The following is a 12,694-nucleotide window of genomic DNA, read 5'->3' as shown; positions in this document are numbered from 1 at the left end:
ATCTACTTGTATTTAAATTCTAAAAAAATTATAACCACGTGACATTGAAAAGTATCTTTTATGCACTCTGCTCTTCTGCACTTCTGCTCCCTACCAACAGACAGCAATATATTAATTTACTGTCAGTTGGTTTCAACATGTAATTTAAATTCAATTGGCTAGTAGCTTTAATATTTTGCTTTCCAATATTGTAAACGAATTCATGAATTTAATTTTAAAATCATAAAATCAGTGATGAATGACTATCATATGGCAACTAGGGTTTCCATAATAATCTGATTTAACAGATTTTTTAAATATGTTTAAGTACCGTTTTTGTTAATATATTAATATTAATTCGATTAAAATTTTAACATTCATATGTACAATGTGCAAAACCATTGTTCGTCCATTTTTTCAAACAATATTTTGAAATATTTTGGTAAATTTAAAATTAGAATAATAATTCAGGGTATTTTGGTGGATTTCTTTATTTAGAAAAAACATAAGTTAACAAAAAGATAAATCATTTATGTAAAATCTATAAAAAGTATTCTGTCCTATCGTTCAATATAAATAGAATGATGTGTTTTTATTTTATTTCTATTATATTATCTAAATTCTTACATATTCAGACTTATTAAGTAATAATTAACCGCATGGCTCTTTATAACAATAGCTTGTGTCTGCGGCATAGTCATAAAAATTATATAATATTATACTGTCGGATAATTCATATTAATAATTCATTGTTGGATATATGTATGTATATAAATATAACCATAATTTCATATTGATACAAGTTAACACGCTGCAAATTTTTCATTGACAAAAACTACAAATTTAGGCAATAAATTAATCACTACAATTTTTTATACTTTTATTCCAATCAAAAATTGTTTTATTGTTAATTATCATCTAGTTTTTATAACTGGGATACGTCTTTATATTTTAATGAGTATTAAAATGTTACTTATTTTACTGGAGTTTTCTAACCTAACAAAATGTAAATATATATCATATGTAACTATGTTAGAATTCCTAAATCCTTAATTGTAAACCAATTAAAATGGGACACTTTTTGTGGAATGCCACTTATAAATATTTAAATATAACGTATTTAAATAATCAAGCACATATTTTAAGCAATATTTATAAGCAACTGTTGTATTGTGTATTTATATATTTACAAGACTTACAGTGAGGTGTAATTTGTTGTTTACCATTTTTATGACTATTTAATATTTAAAAGTATTTGCAAAAATGGCATTAAATAACATACATACAGTAGAGTTGATCAGCAGAGCAAATTGTGGTTCCTTACTCTTTAAATTATATCATATTCAAGTTCATCAAACTTGAATGTGAGTCACACAATTTACTTTTCAGATAAACTCTAGTATAAAATATTTGCAAAAATTAACTGCGATTAAAATTGGGTTTCAATTTAGATTCTATTCTCTGTGATTCTCCAAAGTGGAAGCTTGGAATGCCATTCGCGAAATTATAGTTATTTAGGCCGTGATTCAGCGATAGAACTTTGGAGACAATACTCAAATCCTCTTGGGATCTACCACTTTGAGCCAAACCAGATTTTAACAACAATGACTGCAATTCATTGTCATGGGAATATCTATTATGATGAGGAGTTAGCGGAATATTTCTGAAGTTATTGTTTGACTGGAAATTTTTGTTGATGAAAGCATTATTCGTATTTAAACCGAAGTTTCCAGTACCAGAATCGTGTCTGAAAACTCGCACATTGTTACTATTTTGCCTAGATTTATCAATGAAGTTGTTGTTAAATGGTTTGTCCAATGGCAGTTGAAGTTGATTTGATGGTACGTTTTGGGGATTTTGGTGCTGCAGTGGGAATGGAGACTGTATTCCCGAACGTAAGTGAACCAAAAAATCGACAGCCTCTCTTTGCGGTAGCTGTTGTTCCACAACATTAACGGACGATGGTAGGCTTATGCTCGGTTGGAATGTAACAGTGCTTTTCTGGAATGGTTGCTGACGGAATTGATTATTGTTGTTGTTATTATTGTTATTGTTATTATTGTTATTGTTGGGTTGGATGAAGTTTTGGGCTGATTTTTGCTGGTCAAAATACTGCTGTTGCTGCCTTAACTTTTGTTGCTCCTCTATTAAAATTTGCTGCTGACGCTGTTGTTCATTTTGGCTGTACAACAACTGTTGCTGCTGAACGTACTGTTGCCTCCTCAAAAGTTCTTCGTGTTGTTTTTGTTGATTCTGTAATTTTTGGAATTGCTCCTCTAACAGTCTTTGCTTCTGTTCAAGCTGTTGCTGCAGTTGCAACTGTTGAATGATTTGTGCTTGTTGAATCGGATTTTGTTGTTGTCCTAATTGAGATTGGAATTTCGTCGACTGTGAACTTAGCTGCATGCGAGATACTGGTAAAGATGGAGTTATGGGTTTTCGAACTGCTTGTTTATATATAGGAACCACACTTCTAGGCAATCCTTGGGCATCTTGGTGAACCGTAAAGGCTGCTACTAGAGGAGCTTGGAATACTTGAACTTCGTCCAATTCCTCAATATTTTCTCCATCTTCATTGTATTTAGGTTTTGGAGTAGTAGTCGTTGTGGTCGTAGTCGTAGTCGTAGTGGGTCTCTTAGTGGTGACTTCTGGAACTTTCGACACATCTTTGACTGAATTCTCAGCAACGATATTACTTTGAATGCTTCTTGTTTGAGTGAGGGTGTTGAAGCTCGTTTCTTTCGTTTCAAAGTCCTCTACGAGAATTGGGTCTAAGCCTTTATAAGTGACGCTTTCAATTTCGATAGTTTCTTCCTGATTTTTCGATTTTGCTTCAGTAACATTTTCGAAAGCCTTTTGCCCGTCTACAACGAATGAGTGATACTGAATGGCAGGAACTTGATCAGTTATCGATTCATCGGTTACTACACTTCTAACCTCCACTTCATCTCCAGTAGCTAGAATTTCGTTTTCTTCTGTAGTAGTAGACTCTGTAGTATCAAAATCTTCTTCTGGTTCCGATTCATTCTCTAAGTTTTCTATAGCCTTCAATAGAGCGCGTCTTAGAACAGGATCCAGACGTATAGGTGGCTTCGGATCAACTTCATTGGTACTATCAGTATCGACAGCTATAGTTGCCCCAAGGCAAACCAACATCAACAAGGGAAGGAACATCATCTGAAATAAATAAAAAATATCAAAATAAATAAATGAATATATAGCAGCATTAATCTATGGTTAGCATGTGATGCTTTCAATAAATTCAATTTTATGGTCAAAGGTTTTCCCGTATGCTGCTGGCCAGACCTTAGATATGTGACTCCAAGGTCGATCGTTTCCTATCAGAGTTTTCCAATTTATCTGATTTAATTGAAAAGTTACCAACAAATTAGCAACCCTATCCCATACCTTTCGCAAAAATTCGATATTCGCTTATTAGAAAATGCCGCAAAAAATGTCCATAGATGTCTCTGTAACTTTTAATCTTTTGACCATAGATGTCATGTTTAATAAATGGGTTTATACCTATTTAAATAATTAATAAATTATTCATAATATGTATAGCACATTTGTCGTGTTGGAGCAATCTGTTAGACGAGTGTGCATGAGTGATTGAATAAATAAATATAATTATGTATTATTATTTGAAATCTTATAACTTCTAATAATAGTTGCGAAAATATGTCCCTTTAATAATAGCAAATTTATATACGATATGTATGTATGTATACTATATGTAACAAATAACTGAATCCGCACGCCACTGTTAAATATTTTTGTCACCGTGCTTTAACGAGCTTCCATTGCGTAACATCTCGACAATTTCATATGAGATGTTCAAAAGATGGCAAAGATGCTACAGAGGAGAGTGAAAGCGGCCATAGATCACGAATATGGCCGCATCAGCTCGGACACAAAGCGATTGATCGCGACTGATGAATGACGGCAAATACATTATGTCAGTGTGAAAATTTGAAGAAGTCATCTCGGACCATTCAATTTCACTGAACTGTCCCCATGAACGTAAATCACCTCACGTGAATATTTCAACTTAAATGTTCAATCAATAGCTTCTATTGAAAATATTTCATATTATTGCATATCAATATGACATCGAGAAAATTCATATTATTATATATCAGTAGCATATGTACATACAAAGTTCTACTTTATGTCTAAAGAACAAAAATCATTAACTTTTATATAATCACAATTTATGTACAATGACTGTCAGGTATCACCTTGATGCAAGAGTATCTTTAAAATTCATTTTTATGTTTCTTTTAAACATTATTATTGGTATGGCAAAGGAGCGTTGCGATTTTTGCATTATTATTAAAACAAGAAAAGCTTGTGAGGTCTTCAAGTTGAAGCTCGCGCATATCTGAAGGCCAGAAGGTGAGAGAAATCAAAAATGTGAAAGTTTTGTTTATGATGCTGATTTAATTATTTGTCAATGTGTCCTCTTATGCACCTATTTTAAATTCGAAACGTCAACTTCGGCAATAACAATTCTGTCAGTTTCTTACATTATTATCATTGAATCGGCGACACTAATTCAGACGTCACACGTCGCATGCTAACGAGTCATCATGACGGTACTCGAATTTTACATAATAATAATAAAAATTACACAATGTCCATTTTTCAAATATTTTTCTTTAACGGATCATAACTCATTACAAGAGCTAACGAATGCCCATATCTATTAAGATTTATTGCCGACGATACCTTTTGATTTATTGTGACCCAAAAATGATAATACAACGTTGACGTATTTTCTTTTTTATATAACATGTTTATGATCTTCTTCGATTAAGATTTAAATACATTATATTGTGTAAGAACGCCATTTAAAATTTTCTATTATTTTTAATCACTGTTAAAATTATTTTAATTATATAATAGAACGTGTTTTGGAAGATTAAGTGTGAACGTGTTTTGGAAGAGAAGTAATAAAAATAGCTACATTTTTAGATACAATCTGAATGAAGTGAGCGTGTTTCGCTACAAAACAAATCTAATTACGATAAAATTGTAGAGTAACGCTTCATGCAATTATTTAAAAATACATTTCGGATATGAACTCGATTTATACGCGAGTATGCATATCCAATTAGTTTTTATTCGAAAATGATGAGAGGTAATTGAAAATTCATAATATTACGTACTTAAATATAATATATACATATATATTATGTATGTAAATCAATTATTATAGGTTTTCGTCTCAACCGTGCATTCAAGTTACCCATACAAGTTTTTCATACAACAAAGAAACAAGTGATTCTACAAAGATTTTCCAATTATATTACTATCAAAACAAATTTTTGCTAATATAAACCATTCTTAACTTTCCTTGTGTACTTAACCTTTATGAATACAATCCAACATATGTACATACATACATACTTCGGTTAAGACAACAAATTTACACTTCTTGAGAATGAAAATATTTACATCATATACACATGTATGTATGTACCATGTGATATGTATTATATAACCGTTGGCCGTATACAAACATCACTAATATACATTTAGAACATTTAGAATCATCTCACCAGAAACATTCATCGATTAATAACTCATTCGATCGATAACCAGACGGTGAGCCGTGAGGTCAACGGTAATACACATATACATAACCGATTTTGATTGCTTGCGATACGTCAAAATGAAATTTTTTTTCCTCCACATAATAACACGCTTTTAGCGCCACCGTTATAATAGTAATAGTGTTTGACCTTTGCGTGGCAAAGTTCGACCCGGCTAATTCGGCACGTTTACACCACGCACGTTATTGTTCAATCATCAATAACGTCGTTCGAATAACGACAGCGTATAAAAACGCGAGTGAAATGCTGCAAGAGACGTGCTGTCAAACCATTGTTTCAAGTGTTAGAGAGTCTGCGCGAATCAATTGATGAATTTAGTCGGTGTCATTCTTGGTAATTTCATTGTGCGATGCGTGGCGAAAAGTGTCACAATTGCTTTTCGAGTGCGTGCAATCATCGTACATTTTTTTTTCTTAAGCTCTGTAGCAGTGTTTTCCATACTTGGAGGGGGCACTGAACTTTTTAAGTGACGTATGAATTGATGTTAAACTTTTCAAATAATTTTTTTTTGTAAGCTTTTTCCTTTATGTGCATGTAAAATTACCGATTTACTTACATACATACATAATGTTATAACTAGTCACCGGAGCCTGAGGGGGCCGTGTATTGTTCAAAGGTTGTAAATGCATTGTTAAAGGTTTGCCGAACAATGGATAGCACTGTGACTATCCTACCTCTAGTTATAACAGTAAGGTAGTCACGATATATTACGATATACATAGACATACTAGGATTATTTTTCTCTAATGAATAAAATTTTAATAGTTTATAGATTTTATATAGATTAGTTCATACACTATTATAAAAAAATATACAGTAAAAGTCGTTAAATCTGAAATTTCAAAAAAAATTATATCTTTATTTTTTTGTAAAATCTAAGAGGAGAAAAATATATCATATTTTTTTGTAACGAGTAAGAAGTTAAATCACTGATAAATTTCAATACACGTTTTTTTCATTTTTTAATCTAGTAAAAGTGTAAATGAAATGTTCAAAAAAAAAATCACAATACTGAAGTATGTATATTTTTATGTGTAATCAAACCTAACCTAACCACTGGAAGGTTCCCGGGTTGAAGCCCTGGGTTGACCTCTTTTGAAAATAATTTATTTGGAGTATTTCTGTAGTGCTGCTGATCAGATTTGAATATTTGTGACTCCAAGTCGATCATTTCCTAAGCATGTACTTGTTTAACACCATAGGTGTCTCTCAGGGGCAACTCGTTATCATTCTGGTATGTACATAAAGTTTCCAAAAATATGTTGTAGTAATTAAATATATATTAACATTATGCCTAATGCCTATAGTCAGTAGTATAACTCGGTGTTTGCTTTAATGCTAAACACATAATGGTCACGAGTTTGAGCCCTGGGATGACTTTGATTGAAAATAATTTATTTAGAGTATTTCTGCAGTGCTGCTAATCAAAAATGAAATATTTGTGACTCCAAGTCGATCGCTTTCTATCATTGTTGAAACGACTCCTCATCAAAGTGAAAAAACTAATTTTCACACCATTTTAATAAGATTTCAAATTAATAATCTTCATATAAATAAATTTAAATACATATATAACTTTTTTTCTCATATATATTATCCTGTTATCATCATTTTGTTAGGATAATCGGAATTCTTCTGTACAAATGAAAAATATATTCATACATCATACAAAAAGAGTTGGATAAAATTTCAGACTAAAAATACTTGAAAATTTTGATTTGAAAACCCTTGTCTGCAATGAATTACATACATACATATACAAATCCTTATTGATGATGATGATGATGATGATTTGGGCTACTTAAAATTCTATTCAAAGAACATTTTATTGTGAACCTAAACATATTGTAACGTTTGATTTATTATGTGTACTTCTCGAACACTTTCAAGATCAACCTTCGGGTCACACTTTGAGAAACGCCGCCATGTATCACAATGAGAATATTATGTACACAATTGAGATATTGTTGCTAATAGTATTGTATCGCAATATATTTAGTACGCGTATAAAAATCACCGGTATACGTACACTGAGAATTTTCGTAATCAAAACTTTCGTTTAGTTTTGATTTATAAGTCCACATGCATATGACATGTCTGTTTGATAATAATTAATTGACAATAGTAATTACACACACATTATTTATCATATGAAGAGTAATAAGCAAATTCAGCGCAAATACGCCTTTGAATTTTATTTTTTTAAGAGCTCGTTAATAATTTACAATGCGAAAAGGTCGCATAAATGTATTTCTCTGACCTCACGTACGTATATGTAATGCACACACGCAGATATTTCTTCGTGCTATATGCTTCGAGCAAAACGTCGATTCGTATACAATTATAAAACTTTCTAACGCCCAACATTTTAAAACTGTGGGTGAACACGTGCAAAAAAAGGAATACAAAGGTCGATCGATCATTATATATTTTTTGGCTCGACAATAAAACTTATAATCAGAAGAGCCGTCGCGGATGTTGCCCGCCATTGTTACGCACATATAGAGTGGAAAATGTCTTAGTACATATATGTATGTACATATGTTCGTATTAGAAATGTAACGATTGTTTTGATCAATATATGTACATATACGGATTAAGCTGGAGCGAAAACCATAAATTTTGGATTTTCATCAACGGATCTACATATGTATGTAGGTTCATTTTTTTACTGAAAGTTTTCCACTAGTGGAAAACTTTAGTTGTATTAAGGGAACGTTACATAAAAAAATCATTGATTTTAAATAATATCCTGTGCCTTCAACCAATCGATTTACCTCGACATAAATTTGGAAAAAGTAGGTCTTTTTTCATATATGTATGTAAGTATCACCTTTTCGAGAATAGTTTCAATTTTTTGTCTATATAAAAAAAACTAACATCAATATTCACCTATTGAAGTTTATTTAAGTCGATTATGATAAGTTTTTACCGATTAACGAGAATTCAAAGTCGCCGTTTCGCTCAAAAGTCCTCGCAATAGGTGTTTGTATGGTGAATGCGCTATTTTCATAAAACGGACGTTTTTTTATGTTTCCATGATTGTTTTGAAAATAAAAGTCGTTAAGAGCTTTCTTGAGTATACATCTTTAATTTTAAAACTAAAAAATGCTGAAAATATTATGAATTTTAAGAAATGTAAGGGGGTCAAAAATACCTGTTTTGACGTAATTTTGCGTCAAAATTAGTCATTTTGACCTTCTTCTATTTCATTTTGTAGACGTTTTGAGTATGTTTTATGTTAAAATTAAAGTTATATACCCAGGTTAGCTCCCAACGACGTTTATATTTCAAAATAATAACAGTAACATGAAAAAACGACGATTTTCTGAAAATAACGCTTCCCCCATAAAAACGACTTTTAAGCGAAACGGCAACTTTGAATTCTCATTAACCAGTTAAAACTAATTATAATCAACGTATAACTTATTATAATCGATGTTTATTTTTTTTAAATAATCAAAAAATTGAAACTATTCTCGAAAAAGAGATACACTAAAAAACAATATCATACTTTCGAAATTTTTGTCGAGATAAATAGATTGGTTGGAGGCACAGGAAATTTTTAAAATCAATGCTTTTTTTATTTGATTTAATATTCTATTAATACGACGAAAGTTTTGCGCTAGGCCCATTGATAAAAATTCAAAATTCGCGTTTTTCGCTCCGGCCTAATGTACAATACATAATATGTATGCGGTTATATAATGTTAACTGTCTATAGAAAAAAATAATGATCTGTAATAATTCTAAAGACGGTACAAGTATTAAAAATTGATGGTTCAATTATGTTATAAATCTCGAGTTCACATGCTAGACGCATGCTAATGTGCTATGTAGTGAAAATGCTATAAGTTGCACTTTTCATTGCGAGAATAATCACCGTCGATTAATAATGACAATGTTGACGTATCGGCTTTCCCAGAACTAGTCGGATTATTGTGAAATTATATTTTATATAATGGAGAAAATTGTTTCATGCTTTAATCACTATTGATAATTCGATCGTTTTTATTTATTGCTGCAAACAAATGTCTGCTGAAATCTCTTATATATGTACATATTATCTTTCCCATCACTCACTGCCATATAATGCAAAGGTCAATTTAACAACCTGGATATGCGAATACTTTTTCTGTCCTCACTGTTCTATAGACGTCGTTAAATTTCCCAACAAAACTCAATGGAATGAAGCAAATAAATATACTAACCATCACTATATCTAATTCGATTTTATTCGAGTAGATTCATTAGCGGAGGCAAAAAAAAATCAAAACAATCATTAACGAAACGACTCAATTTACTGCCAATTGCTCTCCCGGCGTAACATCGTATTAACGGGGTCAAATATTTACGGTTTTATTTAAGTGCTTAATGGATTTTACTCGCAGTCTAATTGACGTTGTGCAACAATTGCAAGTTCCGCGTACAATGCTTTAAAGTTTTCCCTGATACGATTGGATTTTATAGCTATAGACAATTGTAAAGACAAAGGCTTTATGTGATGTATCTAAATCTAAGTAATATCCTCAATTAACTGGTACAACAGTGCTCGAAAAATACAGAATAAGTCTACCTAAATTGGATTATTTTCTATTAATATTCAAATATGTACTGTGCCTTTCTGCATATGTATAAGACAGTAATCCCTATTTGAATACAATCAAAATGAGTGTGGACGACTACTATATGGAAAGCATGAAGGTGCAGACAATTATGTAGTTCATAGAACCCAGTACGTTTTTACTTTATTTTATTTTTAGATGGTTTTGGATGGCATCCCTAGTCTGTAAACTTGAGATCCTTCCCAAAACTATGTATGTGATTCGCATGGTGATTTGCATATTTGAAGAAATATAAGAGAAACTTGTTGAAATAATAAGGTCGTACGAATTAACATTTACTTGAAGTCACGCCTATCACAGCTGGAGTCCAATCTAGACATACCATGCCGCACTTTTGAGTGTGTTATTTGCAATAAGTATACATATGTACATAGATTATCTATTCTGATATTATTCTGATACATAGTTTACTGAAAATATGACATGTTGAAGATGCCAAAAGTAGCCCGAAATATTATATTAAGGGCGGGTGTGGCAGCGATCTCTACATATGTACATATATTCTAAACTCTTTTTAATTCAGGATGTGAAAAGATTATCAACTCATTCCAAATGGGTCATGAAGTTCAGGCACAGAAATGAGATGCGTCTGTATCACGATTTTAGTATTTATTAAAGCCGTTTTGAAGGTCAATGAAGTCAACCGATAAAACTCTCATCATGAGGCCACCTCCCTCCTTTCTCCAACGAATACAGTCTGAAAGACCTACATAGAAAGATCTAGGCAATAACTAAAAATAAAAATTGTACCGCATGCATTTTATAAGGTTTATATTAGCTTCACTTCGAAATAAATAAACTTGCAAATTTTAAATGTCATTCCTACATATGTATGTACTTAAATGTAAATTTGAAAATTCTGCAATCAGATATTTTTTAAGACATTTTCTGAACTTCTTCGTGTTAATATTGCAAGCCAAGTCAGAATGTTTTTATATGTACATACCTTTGACTGTTTTCAGTTAGTGTGAATTGATTTTCCTACATTTTATATTTATAACAATTTTTTGAATATATGTATTTAATATTTGAATACCTCCCGAACCTAAGGGCTCGCATGTACCGAATACCCCCGCATTATAGTAATTACGCCACTGGGAAACCCTTTTGTTGGAGAACGAGACACAGTGCTTCCTCTCGTCACAAAAGAGACTTTATTTTTCCAGTATAGTGTTACGTACGCCGTGGATTGAGCGAATTGTACTTAGACCAACGGATATCTGTTATCGGTTAACTAAATGCATGCACTTACTTCCAAAGATTATATCTGGACTCTAAGTGCATTTAGGCTAAACAATGACCGTTATTAGTTATTTCTCAGAATCGGTACGGGAAGATCCAATGTCTTGGAAATACATATCCGAATACGTGACTATACAACAGGTAAACAGATTAGGCGTCCTGAGAGATCTACCCTTTATAAGGCGGTACGTAGGCGATATAATTCATTCTGGACGGAGCAGTGACAGTGTGTGTAACTCCTTAATCATCAATAAATGCTGTGAAACGACTGTTGGCCTTTTACTTGGATCCTCCACCCACCCCTACGCAACAATAGCTATGAAATAATATGTAAAAAATTTCAAATTAATTCATTTTTATCCAAAAATAGCTTTAATATCTCTTGGTGTATACTGACCGTTGTTCTTCTCTAGCAGATAGCCTTATTTAGAGGTTAATAGCTAACTCACGGTTTAATAGACTAAAGGCTTATAATTGTAAGATTTCAGTTTCCGACATTACCTGTATGGGTCTATGGGAAAATCGCAGATTTTGCAAGCGATTCGAATCGGCCGCGACCGATTGCGTATTTGGATATGCTCAGCACATTCGGCGAATCGGAAAATCACGCTCGACGAGGAATCATCATTATTTGAGAGATGTTGTGGAAAAATTATTCGATTCGATACGCATTATTATTGCGCAATACGAGTTTGATTTAGAAAGCACACACACACACGGAGGTGTAACGACTCGACGTTTAATTGTCAGTGTTTTTATATTTCGTGCATGTGTGATATAGCGTTTTATCAATAAAATGCGGACGTTCGTGAAACCGTTTCGTTTTCATGAGAATATGGTAATTAACGAGCGACACCCTAAGGTGGGAGGTTGCTCAGTGGGCGGGCTGGCGCTTAAGCTCTTACGGCACCCGTCAATATGCTCGATTTGTGGGAACCTGCCATGGGGTAACTATGTTTTTGTCACTTTCCATTGTAACATAATTGGATGGGCGCCTCGATTACGTGACTGCGTCTTATTACGTGATCCGACCATAAACGGAATCAATATTTGATTTTTCTTCAGGTGTGTTTCCATTGTTGTTGCGGTAATGTGAATCGATGGGTTGCGGTTCAATTCTCAAACGTACATGTATCTTGCTTCATGGAACACTCCCATTATTTAGATAAGTCAATCGTAAAGTTTTGGAGTGTCGGCTCATTGTCTGCTCACTTTTCAATGATACGAAGA

At 32.5% G+C, this 12,694-nt stretch overlaps 1 protein-coding gene across 1 annotated transcript in view; it reads right to left on the bottom strand.

Annotated features, from left to right (window-relative positions):
* Window positions 1-457: 457 nt before the first annotated feature.
* Window positions 458-12,694, bottom strand: part of LOC143914179 (uncharacterized) — a 42,163-nt gene continuing 29,926 nt past the window's right edge. The window contains exon 2 of the mRNA XM_077434286.1: window positions 458-3,156. Within this exon, the coding sequence (XP_077290412.1) occupies window positions 1,399-3,156 (1,758 nt within the window). The 3' untranslated portion in view covers window positions 458-1,398. The remainder of the gene's footprint in view (window positions 3,157-12,694) is intronic.

Source organism: Arctopsyche grandis, chromosome 7, assembly GCF_051622035.1.
Source record: "Arctopsyche grandis isolate Sample6627 chromosome 7, ASM5162203v2, whole genome shotgun sequence".
Classification (NCBI taxonomy): domain Eukaryota; kingdom Metazoa; phylum Arthropoda; class Insecta; order Trichoptera; family Hydropsychidae; genus Arctopsyche; species Arctopsyche grandis.
Note: the sequence above shows the minus strand (reverse complement) of the source record. Positions and strands in the feature narration are given on the sequence as shown.